The sequence below is a fragment of the Genypterus blacodes genome, unplaced genomic scaffold (genome assembly GCF_046128005.1).
Source record: "Genypterus blacodes isolate CSIRO-AG114 ecotype Tasmania unplaced genomic scaffold, CSIRO-AGI_Gbla_v1 ptg000111l_1, whole genome shotgun sequence".
Classification (NCBI taxonomy): Eukaryota; Metazoa; Chordata; class Actinopteri; order Ophidiiformes; family Ophidiidae; genus Genypterus; species Genypterus blacodes.
In genome coordinates, this window is record NW_027466915.1 from 107,194 (window position 1) to 124,157 (window position 16,964).

The 16,964-nt window shown below is 47.7% G+C and overlaps 1 protein-coding gene and 1 long non-coding RNA gene across 2 annotated transcripts; both read left to right on the forward strand.

Annotated features, from left to right (window-relative positions):
- The first annotated feature begins 1,373 nt into the window (after positions 1-1,373).
- On the forward strand, positions 1,374-14,087 carry LOC143009327 (actin filament-associated protein 1-like 1). The gene is made up of 19 exons (XM_076161422.1): positions 1,374-1,541; positions 6,810-6,938; positions 7,821-7,901; positions 8,044-8,129; positions 8,221-8,335; positions 8,452-8,541; positions 8,651-8,865; positions 9,373-9,552; positions 9,939-10,031; positions 10,659-10,761; positions 11,420-11,575; positions 11,709-11,923; positions 12,035-12,180; positions 12,264-12,345; positions 12,459-12,567; positions 12,655-12,822; positions 13,064-13,230; positions 13,507-13,635; positions 13,727-14,087. Exons 1-19 carry the CDS (start codon positions 1,463-1,465, stop codon positions 13,751-13,753), a joined length of 2,370 nt encoding a protein of 789 aa, XP_076017537.1. The 5' UTR covers positions 1,374-1,462; the 3' UTR covers positions 13,754-14,087.
- A 595-nt stretch (positions 14,088-14,682) lies between these two features.
- Positions 14,683-16,963, forward strand: LOC143009352 (uncharacterized). Its single transcript, XR_012964684.1, has 3 exons — positions 14,683-15,221; positions 16,228-16,464; positions 16,875-16,963. It is a non-coding gene; the product is annotated as an uncharacterized LOC143009352 (long non-coding RNA).
- Position 16,964: the final 1 nt, after the last annotated feature.

Genomic DNA, 16,964 nt, shown 5'->3' on the forward strand with positions numbered 1-16,964 from the left:
CAGTGATTGATTGTACAATTCACTGAAGATGGTGATTGATTTGTTAAAATATATATTAGTTTCGTGTGTATTAAGAGTAAATACTGATGCAAACGTGGAATGTGGATGAATTGTATCACGACTGGAGTCTGAGCTCAGAAGTTTTAATACTAAACTGTAAAGGCTCATGTGACCGACGTGCTGTCTGTGTTCCACTCTACTGACTTTAAACATTCAATGCAATCAGTTCGTTATGATGTCATGGTTGCTGCTGTACTCACATCTCATGAATGTTTGTATTATAATGGATACAATGGTTTACATTTGGACCTGGAATGTAGAGAAGAAAGAAAGAAATGAACAAAGCTAAATAATGAACATTAAGATGAAATACATAAGAGATGAATAGGTGTCACACAGATCAACTTTATTGATCCACGCATGGAACACAGCAGCGAATACGTGGAATGAATAGGCTTAATGTGTAAGAAAGGGTTAATGTTTGTGTTCAAGCAGGTGTCTGAGCTAAATGAAGTTATTAGGAACCGATAGCAATTAGAAAAGATCAGTCTTGTTTTGGAACCATTTTGATCTGTGATGCAGGGACTTAAAACATAAACCACTGAGTGTGTGTGTGTGTGTGGATATCTGTGTGTGTACAGCAAAAGTCGACTATCATAATTTTTCTTCATTTTTTTGAAACCTACTGGCATCTTTTCATATGCAATCCTCTGTCTGCACTCACTTACACAACTGCTGAATAAATGATGACGTCACAACCACTTTATAGGTGTTTCAACACTTTTGTTTGTGATGCTGGAGGTTTGTAAATATTTCAGGTTTAGAATGTTTGGTTGGAACTGGAAGGAGACCACAGTGGTGACCCAGATTATGCTGCTGGAAAAAGTCTTGGGATTCCCCTCAGGGAGAGCCGGACATGCTTCCTACACAACCTGGACCTGGACAGGCGGTGGGGAGTGGACGGATTTTACTCTTGTACGGCAATAGATTCATGGTTTTGTGTACAATAAGTCTTAATATGATGGTAACCAGACTGTTTGCTCAACTGCATTTTTTGAGTTGATAACTAGGAAGGAATGTCATAGGGGGAATATGGGTCATGGAAACATTCCAACCTGACTTGTATATCCACTGGCTTCTGTTGGACAGTTTCAACACTAAATAAACAACTTGTATATATATATTTCTATTTCCATAAGGGATTCTCTGCGACTAAATATCCTCAAGTGGAATTCTGGCTCCACTGTGAGCCCTCACACACACACAACGACAAGAAAATATGTGGTAAACCAAACATGAGCTTTATACAGGCGGGCGCTAGGACCCAGCCCAGTCCTGGATCAAGCTCCGGCGTCTACCGGGGCACACGGCGAAGCGTAAGCGGCCGCAGTGAGTCACTCGGCGGCTAAGCAGAGCGGCGCGGCTCGCTGAGTGTGCGGAGGAAACACGCCTCAACTTTTGCATGAGACAAGCCGGGGAAGGTTACAGGAAGCGGACAGTTTGTGGAGCAACAGGCGGCATGGAGCCCAAACGACAAAGCGGTGAGTCAAAGTCCGTCTTTTCCTCTTATTTCATCACAACTAAGTTGTTTATTGAAGCATACTGTGTGTTTAAGCATTTGAAGACGCAACAAAACAAAGAATACGGAGCTTCTGTAAGAGTTTTTTTAAACGCAAAAACAAAGAAATAACTCAAAACCGGAGGAAACATGAGTATAGTCGATTATTACTTCGAGTAAATCGCGTAAAAATAACCAGAAGAAGCTTTTAAACGTTTTCCCCTCAGAGCGCTGGATGATCCGGCGGCGTTCGGTTCCGTCCGCGTCGCTCCGGGGAAACCTGTGAGAGTAACGGGAGAGTGATGTCATACACACGCGCACCGCCGGTTGGCTGGCTGGGGCCGTGTGTGTGTAAGTGTGTGAGCGTGTGTATGAATGGAGGGGAGGTATCCTCAGGTAGAGTGATGCAATCCGATACCAACAGCGTGCTGCCCCGTTGGAAGCGGCGCTGCTGGAAGTGCAGCAGGCGCAGCGAGGAGCCTGAATGGCGGCTCTGTCTCAGCCGCTCCCCCCGCCCCCCGGGCACAGGAGCCTCAGGGGGGGCCTTCATCCTGTGTGACACCAGGTGATGAAGCAGGAGGCTATGTGACAAAGCTGCTACACTCAAGGAAATCAGAAGAATGACCACTGTGAGCAGCTCATGAGAATTTAGAAACCATTAGTGAAACACCCAGTACAGTCGCACTTTGTTTGGCCTCTATAGTCAAATATATATTAGAAACCTTGTTGTTTCCCGGAATATTGTGATTTAAAGAGACTAATTAATCTCCAATGAATTTCAGTTAATCACTCTGTCGTCTTTTATTCATCAAAAATACAACAGATGCGGTGATAGAGCACAAAACGCTTAAAATTAGGGTAAAAAAAAAAGGGATTTCTTTAAATTTTCAGAGTTTAAAAATGGTGCCAACTTACCTGTCAACTAGGGAGGTAGGGTTTCCCATCATATCTCACCATCATCATCAATAAATGCCTGTTTAATCAATATTTCATGCCAAAATGATAGAAATGTTAGCATACTTCTTCTGCATGTATGGTCTATCTATGGTTTCATGTATTAACAGTAGGTTCGGTCATTCTTATGTTAATCTACATGCGTTTGGGTGATGTAGACTCATACTGCTGCACAAACGTACACACTAGTTCTCTTTGTGTAACCATTGTCACAAGCCTTGACCTCGACCACGGTTCGTTTACATTTCCATACGTTTCCCCTTCCCTCATTCTTTCCCAGTGCAACACACCCACCCACACGCCCACACGCCCACACACACACAGACAGTTTCCCCCCCTTTTAGAGTTGGAAGCTTCAGACTCTACTTGTTGTTTTAGCTTTCATGTATCTCAAAGGGCCTGTAAGAGAGGCTGAGTACCTGTAGGACCACAAAGCAGATATGAATCATTGTGTGGCGGTGATATCCAGAGCAGCAGGCCCGCACATGTGGCCCGTGTGCGGGTCGTCAGGCTGCCACTGTAAGATAGCGTGAAGCCGGTGAGTCGACAGGAAAAACACTGGATCGCAGTTTGACTGATGGGTTGATGACAAATGGACTTGTTTAGTTTATCACACCCAGGATACACTGTCAGGGGGGGTAACAGCCTCTACAATAACAGTGTTGGATCGTGCAGCCAGTGTGTGTGTGTGTGTGTGTGTGTGAATGAGAGAGAGAGAGAGGGAGACGGCAGAAATGACACCATCATATGACTTCTGCTTCAACAATTTCACGCTTTCTTCCTCCATTTTCTTCATCCCGTGCATGTGTTTGTGCCGGTCTAACAACGTCTAAAGCTGCTGGAATTTAGACACGAAATCGCCCTTTAATCAGAGGAGAAAGGGGCTTCTTCATCTTTATCTGACCCAGGAATTCCCGCACCAGCATGTCCCAAAACTGTTGCGTTGTTGAGCTGAATAACAAATCTGCGATGCAATCTGGATAAGAGCATAAGAGCGTCAGAGGCACGGAACCTGCAGCCTCACAACACAACACAACACAACACAACACAACCCCCACAGTGTGTTGTGAAGTTCAGCTCATGCAGCGGCAGAGTGTCATCCTCCTCTGCTTCCTGTGTCTCATCGCCATTTGCTATCTGAGGAAAGTGATAAGATAATAAAGGAATGTGGAAAAGCCTCATCCAGCTGTTTCCCTTTTAATTAGCACTTTGGTTTCAGAGGGGAATTTTTTTTTGAAAGCGTTTGAATTATAAACCAGCGCCTGAATGTGAACCCCGGGCGCCGTGACACCATCCACTGTTGTCGAAGAAATATGAATTGCAGCTCGATGGGTCTCTGAAGCGGACTTTTGTCTGCGAGGGAGTCTGCAGGACTTGAACTCTGACCTCGGGCCTGAAGAAGGCGGCTGTGTGAGGAAGGAGGGAGGCGGGAAGGGGAGTAAGTGAGGGAGAGAAGTTAAAGGGAGAGGAAGGAGGGAGGGAGAGGAGCGGTTGAGGGTGAGTGTGGGGAACTGGAGCCGCCGGGGGACTCGGAGGCTTGAAACGCTCTTGTTTGGATCATATCACACGGAATGTCATAATCCAGCCTCCTGGGCGACATCACTGACACAAACAACAAGCAGGCGTGTGAAGAAATGACATAAGAGGGAGAGGCAGAGCGGGGAGTGAGATGATTGATCGGTCGGACGTGTAATGGATGGGAGTGACGGCCGCAGGTTAGAGGTAGAGGAGCGTCTTTCCTGCCAGAGCGTTTATGCGGCGTGACGAGCAGCAGTCAGGACGTCGCTTTGTTTCTGGAGCTGCAACCAAACACAGTCAATCAGTTGAAATGGAAGTCGCATGGTCCGGGTCTCATGACTGACCCTTTCCAGAACACACACGCACACACACACACACACACACACACACACACACACACACACACACACACACACACACACACACACACACACACACACACACACACACACACACACACACACACACACACCATTGTGACCTAGCGTCTGCTCTGTGCAGGGTTATATATGTGGGTCAGAGAGACGGCTACAATGTGTGTGTGTTCGCAGGAGAAAAATTAAAATTGGCATGTGTGTGCGTGTGTGTGTGTGTGTGTGTGTGTGTGTGTGTGATAAGAGTTACAAAGATCCCTCTGTGGGGTGAGACCAACCACAGGCCTCCACAACAGCTGATTCTCAAACTCTGAACCCCCAGGAGAGAGAAGGGGGGGATAAAAGAGAGAGAGAGAGAGAGAGAGAGAGAGAGAGAGAGAGAGAGAGAGACAATACATGAGAGGGGAGGAAAGAAAAACGGTGAAAGAGCAAAACAAATACATAGAAAACAAGAACTGCACCTATAAAAAAGCAATAGTGTGAATAGAGGCGGACCGCAATTCAAAACAAGAAGAGGGATTGAGGAGAGGTGAAGGCTCGCACTACAACGTAGGAAGGTCAAGATCAGGAAGGAGTGGAGAGGCTTCTGTCGACAGCTAAGACAGGAAACCACAGCTGCTGGCGGAGAGGGGGCGAACACACACATACACACACACTCCCAGAGAAAAAGAGAGAGAGAGAGAGAGAGAGAGAGAGAGAGAGCTGCTGGCGATGTCTTTTATCCCTGAATGCCCATGGCCCCAGAATGATGCAGCTGTGCACCACCACACCCCTCTCAGACTGTGTGTGTGTGTGTGTGTGTATAAAACTCTGTTAGTGTGTGTGTGTGTGTGTGTGTGTGTGTTTTGAATTCCTGTTGTGTTTTTCGTTTGAGTTTGTGACATTGCATTGTTTGCTCTGGTCTTGCAGAGCATTGTGGTCGTCTAATTTTGGCCCTTGTGGAGACAATAGAGTATTGTCAGATGGAAGGAGGGCGGAAAAGACGCCATGGGAGCAGGAGTTTCTCTCACTCTCTCCTTCCTCCGTGTGTGTGTGTGTGTGTGTGTGTGTGTGTGTGTGTGTGTGTGTGTGCGTGTGTGTGTCCCAACCCATCACTTAAACTTCATTCTTTTCAGTATAGCTTAAACTTGTACTTTGCTCATTTTTTGGCAGCAATATTCACAAACTTTATGGTCGTCCTCTGACCGAGTGAACTTTTGAGTGAACTGACCCTTTAACTCGGACCATTTTAAATGCCAAAAATCACAAAGATTCAATGTTTCCCTCCCAAGATATTGTTCTTGGCCGCGTGAGAGAGTCTCTGAAGCAGCACGTGAAACATACAGGACTCTGAGACTTTACACTGAAACGCAAATTAACACCATGTGAGCCAAAGACACTGTTCAACACACAGATTCCTCCTTTAAATAGAGATTTATTCTGCTTATGATTGATTATCAAATGAAGAGCAGGCTCACTGTTTGATTCATGACCCAAATCTGCCTCATATCACATCTACACGCCACCACCCAAACCACAATCTCCTCCTCTTCCTCAAGAATCAAGCCCATGCCCGCATCTTCAAGTCATGAATGGGCGAAGACCTGAATGGGTGATTCCAGCACAGTGTCCCTCTCAGATTGTCCTCTCAGGCTCTGTTTCCTTTAGGGAAGGAAGCATCCTGCCCTCTTCCTCCTCCTCCTCCTCCTCCTCCTCCTCCTCCTCCTCCTCCTCCTCTTTCGCTCGCTGCCCTGCCTCACTTTGTCGGCTCTGAGTCAAGCAGGATGTAAGAGTGTGTCAGAGGGTTCGGAACGGTGTCAAGGTCATCCAAACACACGCACACACACACGACATCCGTGCTGGGACATGTCAGTATGTGATGTTCAAACTAGAGGTACAGTTGTGATCGGCAACGGCCCAGGGAGAACGAGAGAACGAGAGAACAGAGAGTGGAGAGAGAGATACACACACACACACACACACACACACACACACACACATACACCTCCCCTCTCAGCTGTTGCGACAGGCGGTAAGCAGAGTTCCAACCTGGCAGCGTTCTTCGACATGTCTGTGCCCGTGTTTGACTGTGTCCGTGTGTGTGTGTGTGTATTGCTTTGTGCTTGCAAAGGGATGTTGACTGTATATGATGTGTGTGTGAGTGTGTGCGTGTGTCATAAGATAAGCATCTGCCCTGCGTTAAAAGTGTTTTATTCTCCTACACACCTTTTATGGACACACACACACACACACACTCTGGACCTTTCACATTTCATCTCCTGTAACACATTTGCTGCCTCTGTCACCATGACGATCTATCTCAACTGCGTTGATGATTGACTTGTGTGTTTGTTGTTATCCTATGTGTAAATGTTTCTTATTTGTGTGTGTGTGTGTGTGTGTGTGTGTGTGTGTCTCTCTCTCAGTGGTGATGGAGCGTCTGGTGGGCGAGTTGGGCGCCCTGCTGAAGATGTTGGACCAGGAGACGGTCAGCGTCGCCACCTCAGACAAGATGGCCTCTGTACGCAACATCCTGGACACGCTGCAGCCGGCAGGTAGAGAACAAAGAGAGAAGCAAGCGTGCACAGAAAACAAAGAATATAGCAGTAATAACAATAAGAGCCCGTGTTTCCATTTCATTCCACGTCTCTTTATACGGTTACGTCGCGCCTCAAGTAACTCTTTTATTGTTATTCCATGTGATTAATCCCAAAGTACTGTTTTGACACAAAATGTATGCTTCTTAACAACAACAACGACATAAATCTAAGTCCACACAGAGAAATGTAAACTGAAGAAAGTAAATGGTGCAGAAACTCTAAATGGAAGTGATTCTGCTTTTATTTATCCACATCATTCGCTGCCGCTGCTGTTTTAATGCACCCAGATTCACATTGAAGTTTAGTTTCACACACTCGCAAGCAGTTAAGACGCAGAAATGAGAAGTTGAGGAATTGGCCGAAGCTAATTCTGATATTTTCTAAGACAGACAGAGCGTCTTTATTTGCCTCCTCCGCCGGGGCCGAGCCTTAACCCAAGCTGATTCGATTAGAAACAGTGGTGAAGTTGCGACAGAATTCCACCTGGAGATGCGTCACAGTCCAGCCTTTGTTTGTCTGAGAGGATCTGCAGCAGGAGAGGATGTAAGGATTGATGTAAGAGGATAAAGAGGATAAGCAGAGGAGGTCGAGTGAAGGAGAAGTGGCGGCTCAGACTGCTGAGGCGTGCGTGCGTGTGCGTGTCTGTGTGTGTGTGTACTCGCAGCATGAAGGCGAACTGCCAAAACCTTATAAGTCCACAAAGTCCACAATCCAGTCCTGTCTGTTGTTTGAGGAAGAATTAAAGCATCAGTGTGTTCAGACAAATCCATGGTTGAGACTCAGTAAACTGTACAAAGTATTTCTCGTCTCTGTCTCACTGATTCTTAATGTCCACAGTCAACGGATCAGACATCTACATGAACAGCTGTCTCTATGGCAACGGCACCAGCTTCGTGGAGTCTCTGTTTGAGGATTTCGGTGAGTAGCCGGAGTCGGACTCAGGCTTGACGGTGACTGTGTGATGCTTTTGTACGGGTCACGATATCGATAATAGAACCTGAAATGGTCACCGGTCGGCGCCCTTGATTTGACGACCTTTGCCCCTGTTTTGTCTCTCCAGACTGCGACCTGCACATGCTCAGTGTGTCTCCTGTGGAGCAGAAAGAGCACAAGGAAGAGGAGGAGAAGACCAATGCTAATAAATCTGTACGTCCCTACCTGTCCCTAACTTTCCCTACCTGTCTGTCCACCGTGTCCTCATGTCTTGACATCTCTTCTTGCATTTGGTCTTTCCCAGACACCCACAGACACGCCCCCTCCCGTGCCAACCACGCCCCTTCCTGACGACTACTATGAAGAGGCTGTCCCTCTCGATCCGGGATCCACCCCTCAGTACTTCACCGCCACTATCAGTCAGTGCTACACACACACACACACACTTCAATTGTTTGAAGTCCGCGGGTTAGCATTTAGTAGAGGCTCAAATTCCTCCTTCTTCCTTGTCTTCTCTCCTCTCCTGCTCTCCTAGGCTCCTGTAACTCAGTGGAGGACGCCTACTATGAAGACGCAGACAATAACTACCCGATCACCAGGATCAACGGACCTCCCAAAAACTCCTGTAAGTCTTCGCTGTCTCACCCTGATTCATACCGACCGTCTTAAAATATGTGGACTAAAAGCATGAAGTCGTCTGCATAACATTAAATCTGTCTATTTCCGTTGCCCAGACAACGACTCAGACGCCTTGAGCAGCTCCTACGAGTCGTACGAGGAGGAGGACGAGGAGGCGAAGGGGCGGAGCCAGCAGGGTCAGAGGTGGACAGCAGAGGACAGCTCGGACGGTCCGGTGCGAGACTGCCGCATCTGCGCCTTCCTGCTACGCAAGAAACGCTTCGGCCAGTGGGCCAAACAGCTGGTGGTCGTCCGTGACAACAAGCTGCAGGTACGTTTGGAAGGAGGTGGATTGGAAAGTTCAGAGCCTCGTGCGGAACGCTCCACTAACTCCACACACACACATCTGCCAACAATGTCAGACAGACTTTATCAGTTTGGTTGAAGTCCTCTCTCTTGTGAGGCCAAATTGGTTCCAGCTCTGAGTTTGCACATCTGCTAGTTCAAAGCCACAGCCAGAGATATGAGACACGGTGACAAGTGATCTGTGCGCCGGTGTCCTCTTCTCTTGTACAACAGACCCTCCATCTTGTCTCCATCTTGTCTCCATCTCTCCAGCTCCAATAAGGGTCACATGTCAGGCTTTAGATCAGTCAACCTTAGAACTTATCAGTCAACACAGGATTTATACTGTCCTCCCCTCTGTCCTCCCCTCTGTCCTCCCCCCTGTCCTACCCTCTGTCCTCCCCCCTGTCCTCCCCTCTGTCCTCCCCTCTGCCCCCCCCCCTCTGTCCTCCCCCTGTCCTCCCCTCTGTCCCCCCCCTCTGTCCCCCTGCAGTGTTATAAGACCATCAAAGACAGCAGTCCGCACACCGAGCTCCCGCTGAACCTGTGTAACGTCATCTACGTGCCAAAGGAGGGACGGAAGAAGAGGCACGAGCTGCGCTTCTCTCTGCCCGGAGGTGAAGCTCTGGTCCTGGCTGTGCAGAGCAAAGAGCAGGCGCAGAGATGGCTCAAGGTGCTGGGATGAGGGCAAACTAGAGGGACCTAATGCTGTGAGGGACTGATGTGCAGCTCCTCTACATTACAGAGGGGCAGAAGGAGTGAAAACATGAAAAAAATGTTCCACCATGTCAGTTCGAATAATCGTGACTCTAGTTTGGGGTTTTTTACATTATTAATGCTTTAACAGGAAACTTTGTTCTATGAATGCATTAATCATTTAAAGTTCAGACATACCTCACTGTGAAACTCTCAACCTTTATCATCTTTAGAGTTGTTTAATCTGTACTTTAGTCTGTCTTTGTGACGCTCACTTTGTGTGTGTTGTCTTTTTGTGTGTGTGTGTGTGTGTGTGTGTGTGTGTGTGTGTGTGTGTGTGTGTGTGTGTGTGTGTGTGTCCAGGTGGTCCAAGATGTGGGCAGCCAGTGCAACAACACAGAGGGAGTGGAAGGTTCCACGTCTCCCATCATACAGAGGAAGCTGGAGCTCGACAAGGTGTGTGTGTGTGTGTGTGTGTGTGTGTGTGTGTGTGTGTGTGTGTGTGTGTGTGTGTGTGTGTGTGTGTGTGTGTGTGTGTGTGTGTGTGTGTGTGCGTGCGTGCGTGCGTGCGTGTGTGTTAGTTAGACCCTGAAATCCTTTATTGCTGCTCAGTTTCAGCCTGATGCTAACATGACTCTGACATCTGAAACACAGTTAATAAAACATAAAGAATTAAAGTAAGTTACTGTGTTTTTTTCCGTTGACATGATTTTGCTCTTTTAAAAGACGGAACAAATGGCTTTATGTTCAAGAGTGCCTTTAATGTTTCCTCCTCTTCTCTCGTCTCCTCTCCTCTCCTCTCCTCTCGTCTCGTTTCCTCTCCTCTCCTCTCGTCTCGTCTCCTCTCCTCTCCTCTCCTCTCCTCTCCTCTCCTCTCGTCTCCTCTCCTCTCCTCTCCTCTTCTCTCGTCTCCTCTCCTCTCCTCTCCTCTCCTCTCCTCTCGTTTCCTCTCCTCTCCTCTCCTCTCCTCTCTTCTCCTCTCCTCTCCTCTCCTCTCCTCTCCTCTCCTCTCCTCTCCTCTCCTCTCCTCTCCTCTCGTCTCCTCTCCTCTCCTCTCCTCTCCTCTCCTCTCCCTCACTGCAGGTGCTGCAGGCTGACAGGCAGGTGTCAGACTCAGACAGTGGACCAATGGGAGACGGTCTGTCCACAGCCCAGGGACCTGGACGGGACACCACAGACTCACTGAGTAGGTTTAAAGCTGCAAGATTTGTGAGTGTGTATGAGTGTGTATGAGTGTGTGTGTGTGTGATGAAGACTACGACTCGAGTCACACATTTGCCGATTCAACATGACATAATCCAACTCATCTGGAAATAAATAGATATGATTTATGAACACGGAAGAGGCAGAACACACACTGATGGATGGACCCTCAATCAGCCCTCACGACGGCGTCCACACACACACACACACACACACACACACACACACAGTGTTGTTTCAGAGCTACGAGCTGTTTGTTGACTGAGGGGCTCTGAATTTAAAGAGACATGAGAGAGTGGGAAAGACAGGAAGTGAGGCGCGAGCAGATATGACATCCTTCCTGTCCTCTTCCTGTGATTGTCCCCCTCTGACATCAGAGGAAGTAGGCCGTGCTGAGCGCCGCAGCACCTGGAACACACACAACGCCGCTAAACTCAAACGCTGAAAACAAACTCCAGTGTGTTTTTATTCTCATTTTGTGATACTTGACGTCTTGTGTGTGTGTGTGTGTGTGTGTGTGTGTGTGTGTGTGTGTGTGTGTATGTATGTGTGTGTATTTCCTGGTTTGCCTCGCTGACCCTGAGCTGCTCCTTGACCCCATTATCAGTACCAGCAGTCTGAGCGGGTGCGTTTGTTTTAAGGCAGGGGGAAGCGCGGCGCCTTCTCTGAGCTGACAGGGACCATGAGTCGAGTGGCGGGGAAGAAAATCAATCGCATCATCAGCTTCTCCAAAAGGAAACCCCCCTTACCTGGAGACCCTCCCTCTGCTTCGGGTCACCACGACAACCCACGCTGCGGTGAGGACATGTCGCGAAAACTTTGATTCATTCGCTGATTGGGGGAATTAGAACCAACCTAAGACTCTAAACTTGTGTGTGTATGTGTCTCGTCGTCTCCTCCTCATCATACTCTTCCTCTTCCTCTCCACAGGCTACCTCGGTGTGTGTCTGAGTGGCTCTTGGAAGGAGCGCTGGTGTGTGGTTAAAGCTGGGGGCCTGCACCTGCAGAAGGACCCCGGGGACCAGCGGCCGCCGGTCGTCGTGGTTCCCCTGAAGGGCGCTGAAGTGATGCCAGGGAGCCACGGAGCCAAGCATCCCTTCTCCTTCTGCATCCTGCAAGGAGGCAACGAACTGGCAGCCCTGGAGGTGAAACAGCTGAGTCAGCCGAGCTTAAGTGGCAGAGTTTACAGCATTCATGGCTTTGCTATGAGCTAAACTGTGTGTGCATGTTCGTGTGTGTGTGTGTGTGTGTGTTAGGCCAGCTGCTCAGAGGATCTGGGTCGCTGGCTGGGTGTGTTGCTGGCAGAGACGGGCAGTGCTACGCTCCCTGAGGAACTTCACTACGACTACATCGACGTGGACACACTCACCGACATCCAGCACGCTGCCAGGAACTCCTTCCTGTCAGTGGCTCGTCTTCGTTGTTAATCACAGACCGTCATCTGACCGCACTTCTCACCGTCTCCTCTGTGTCTCTCCCTCTCAGGTGGGCCACAACCACAGCCACGTCCTCCAGCAGCACCTCAACAGACTCCAGAACATATGATGAGGTCTACGAAAGTGTAATGGTGAGGAAACATCTGGCTTCACTCTTCTCTGTCCTGTTTCTGTCTCTTTAGTCTCAACAGAAACACACACACCCTCTAAATTGTGAACATTTTTTTGTTTTGTTGTCCTGCAGGAGGGGGAAGTAGAGAGCAGAGGAGGTCAGGTGAGACGTCACGCCTCCTTCTCCAGCAGGGACTCGGATAAAACGGAGCAGCAGGCTGCCGTGAAGAGACACGCCTCCAGTGAGTCTCCTCTCTCCGCCGTGATGATCCAAAACTTACTCTCCTTCATTAGGCGAGTGACCCTCATCCTGCTCTGTCTGCTTCCAGATGTGAACCAGTACGGGCGGTATGGGAAGACTCGCGCAGAGGAGGACGCCCGGCGCTTTCTGAGACAGAAGGAGGAGCTGGAGAAGCAGAAGGGGGAGCTCAGAAACACACTGATCTCCCTCCGCCGGGAGAAGAAGGAGATCAAAGAGGGGATGAAGAGCAGCACAGGTCGGAGAAGAAAAACATACACCGCTTTTTGAACTTCAGCTTCATGGCGTTAACTCTGTATGCGTGTGTGTGTGTGTGTGTGTGTGTGTGTGTGTGTGTGTGTGTGTGTGTGTGTGTGTGTGTGTGTGTGTGTGTGTGTGTGTGTGTGTGTGTGTGTGTGTGTGTGTGTGTGTGTGTGTGTGTGTGTGTGTGTGTGTGTGTGTGTGTGTGTGTGTGTGTGTGTGTGTGTGCGTGCGTGCAGGTCAAGGTCTGGAGGAGCGGCTGGCCGTGCTGGAGCCCCTGTGTAAACAGAAGGAGGAGGAGCGGGTGGAGCTGGAGCTCAGACTGACAGAGGTCAAAGAGAACCTGAAGAAGTCTCTGGCCATAGGAGCGCTGATCCCAAACGCCGACACCAAGATCAGTACCAAGGTCAGCCGAGGTCACAGCTGCTCAGCCCTCCTCTCGCCATTAGAGCCATAAGTTATGAATGAGTGAGAGTAAATCATTGCTGCTCTCACTTACACTGAATATCATCATCATCATCTTATTGAGTTTGTGACTGAAAACCACCTGCAGTGTCCATAATCAAGCTGTGTATCTACTGTTACGAAGTGTCTCAGTCTGTTGTCATCACTGATCTGCAGCGTGACGCAATCGATTACATCTAACGTGTGTGTGTGTGTGTGTTTGTGTGTGTATGTGCAGGCGGCACAGGGCAGGAAGGTGGAGAAGGTTTACAGTGACACTGCGGCCGTCAATTCAGCGTCTGAGCTCCGTAAACGGCCCCCTTCGCTTGGTGCCTCCTCACGCGGCACCGTCATGCAGAAGGCAAAGGCAAGTGTGTGTGTGTGAGAGAGGGGGGGGAGAGAGATAGAGAGAGAGAGCGAGATCTGATAACTGATAACTTTGTCACTTTGGTTTTCAGGAGTGGGAGTCGAAGAAGGGGACTTAGTCAGACTCGACATGTTGATTCGTGGAAAGACGGGACTGAGCTGTGACAGGAGGAAGAGTGTGACAGAGGGAAGGAGAGGAAGAATGAGGAGGAGGAGGAAGAGAAGGGAAAAACCTGGAGAAGCTGTGACACTTTTTCCTTCCTCTCATCTGCAGAACAGGAAGAATTTTTGCAAGTACAGGCAGCACGGTGCTAAACCACTGTAAATACTCCAGACTGACTGAAGTACTATCAGCACTGTATTAATATGGATTACTATAAAGATGAAATATGGATGTGCAGTGTGCGCGTGTGTGTGTGTGTGTGTGGGAGAGAGAGCGTGTCTGTGCGCGTGTGTGTGCCTCCGAAAGGGACTGAGGATGTGACACTTGCAAAGATGCTGAGTCATGGTTACACACGACTTCCTGAATCATCTCACTGTTTTATCTTCACTGTCCACTGATGCAAGAAACACTCTCACTGTTTTTACAACTGAAAGTAAAGAAGATTATTATTATTATTATTATGACCTTAAATTATGATTGCTGGTATAGTGAGACAGATATAAACCATATCTCCTGATATGTATTTAAACATTGCAAAAGCATATTGAATATGACACTGTTAGTGAAACCAATGAGTAAATGTTTATTACTTTAATGTGAAACAAATCTGTGTCTTTACCTTTGATGTGTATTTTTTCATATTTGACATTTTGCACTTTATCTTGTTGTATTTTGTGCACATATAAATATGTTGTAAATAAGATTCTCCCTCTGTTTGGTCGTTTTTTAAGTCCCGACTTATTCTGAAATAACGCTGATTTGTCTTGGATTTTTGTGATTCAGATTATTACCGGTGGTTTGTTTTCTTTAAAGGCGCATGCGCGGAATCCACCAATCAATCGCAGATCGTAACATGAACGAGCCAATCACCGCGCGCGCGCCGTCCGTACACATGCTAGCATACCTGCGCTACGTGATTAGCGTTTCCACACCTTAAACTAGTTAGCGCGTAGCTTCAACGAAGAGCTCCAAAAGTAATTTAAATTGTTAACAAAAGTTTGCGCTTTTGCTTTAGAGTCCCGCGAAGTTATTGTGGAACTTGTGGAGCCAATTTCTCCATTGCGGACGGTGGTCGCATTGACGGAACATAGCACGTCAACACGAAAAAGCCGGAGGAAGTGTGTAACGGTTTCTGACGTTCAAATCAAGAATCTGATAAAGTGCTGTTGTCACGCTGTTGTGCTTGGGCATCATTCCTGCCTGGTGTATCTTCACCTGTTGAATGTTTTCACTCATGAACACTTTATGGACAACTGAGGGTCTTCGTCCTCCACGAAAGCAGCACAAACTCTCCGTGTTGATTTTGGAATGGAATGCTCTACTTTAATGAGAAACTATTGAAGGACAAATGCACCTGTGAAGGACCGACTGAAGTGACAAATTCACGTCACAGGAAATAACAACTGACCAGGAGCCCAAACCAAGTAAGTCAGACTGTCTGTTATTATATTTTGTAGACCAATTTAAAGATGGCGGATATTAGATTGTAATTGTGTCGGCTCACTGCTTGTGACTTTTGTGTTGTCTGGTGTGTGTGTGTGTCCCATTGATCTGTGTGATAGTCATCTACATCCTGTTTACTGTAACTGTGAGCAGACTGGACGCTTTTCTTCTTAGCAACAGCGCCATCTAGCGCCACTATTGAGGTTTGGAACCTTCAAACATCTGAGAGCAAGATGAGTTATACTTTGTTTTTCTTTGTTCGTGTGTGTGCATGTCGTTTGTCACCATGGCAACAGGCAGAGGCCAAACTCCATCTGGGATTTCTAAGGTTCTCTTGATGACAGATGAAGGTCTTGTTCTTTAGTCGTTGTCAGATATCTGCACTTCCTCACTTTTAAAATGCTATTCAGCGTCAAAACATATTTCAATTTAACAACAAAAAGGTCTCTAACACTCAAGCAGAACCAGATGAACTTGCATTTCCATCGTTTGAGCTCTCTTATCTGACAGAGAGCTGAAAATAAAGTTGAACTTGACCCAGTTTGTAAGTAACTTCCCTACTGAGAGTTGAAGAGAAAATAGTTTACTGGAACAATTTACAGGTTAAAGAACATTTGAATGTGCCCCTATTACACAGATAACTAAATCATTAAACATTAATATAATAAGAATGAGCATGTGTATGTACATCGTCAATATGTGTTCTGAAGAGGAGAAGAGGAAGATCAACAAAACAAGACAAATGCAGCCGTGAAACTTCTTTAGAAAGAGTTTATTTAGTGCATCTCTAGTTTGTCCACAGCAGGAACCAAAATATTAAGTTAATCTGTGCTCCCATTGGTTGCGGTCCAATACCGTTGGTCCACTAATGTCCCGGTGCAATACTATTGGTCCGGCCGTGTTCTAACGCCCTCACATCGGTTCACTAGTGTTCTGGTTTGACACTATTGGCTCACTAGTGCTCTGTTTTAGGTGAGGAACACGTAGGAGCGGAGAGAAGAAGGGGACCTGCAGCATGCTGCTACGGAGCGGAGGTCCGACAAGCGTCCATGCAACAGCAAACAAACAAACAGCGTGGGACAACGGCAGCGGAAAACAGAAAGAGGAGCCGCGGCGGCGCTCGGGAGAGGAAGTAAACACGGAAGCATATACAGGAAATCTTCACCTTTGACCTGTGCGGAAGCCCTCAGGGGGTTTATCTCATGTACAACGAGTCTTAAAAAGGTAAAATCCCCCCCGCCCCCAGACACATGCGCGCCCACACACACACTCCTACTGTATGTACAGCTTGTATTCACTCACTCACTCACACATACACACACACACACACACACACACCAGCATGCAAACGAATAATCGCTCCTCAGGAATACTCTCATCACTTTGAAAAATATGACTTAACCCCATGAGCTCTGTGTAAACATAGCTTAGAATAGATAAAGACCCCTCTGCTTCGTCTTCTCCTCCGGTTTGTTCTTCTTCTCTGCCATATTCTGTCACTCTCACCACCTGCGTCTTTCACAGCAGTAATTTGAAACGACTCTTTGGTTCTCTGTAACAGTCTTGTTTATGTGACTGACTGAGTCTCTCTCTCTCTCTCTCTCTCTCTCTCTCTCTCTCTGTCACGTTTTTAGGGGCGATGCGGCGTCAACAGCGGTAATCAAGGGAAGAGTAGCAGATCTCAGATTCACAGCTCCTGTAACCTCTGCAGACCAGAGCAGCAG

What these genes read in the sequence shown, in the direction of transcription:
- LOC143009327 (XM_076161422.1), top strand. Translation starts at nt 1,463, where the DNA reads ATGAGACAAGCCGGGGAAGGTTACAGGAAGCGGACAGTTTGTGGAGCA. An exon ending in GCTGCCAGGAACTCCTTCCT is followed by an intron (nt 12,181 to 12,263) that starts GTCAGTGGCTCG and finishes TCTCCCTCTCAG; the next exon opens with GTGGGCCACAACCACAGCCA. An exon ending in AGGTCTACGAAAGTGTAATG is followed by an intron (nt 12,346 to 12,458) that starts GTGAGGAAACAT and finishes GTTGTCCTGCAG; the next exon opens with GAGGGGGAAGTAGAGAGCAG.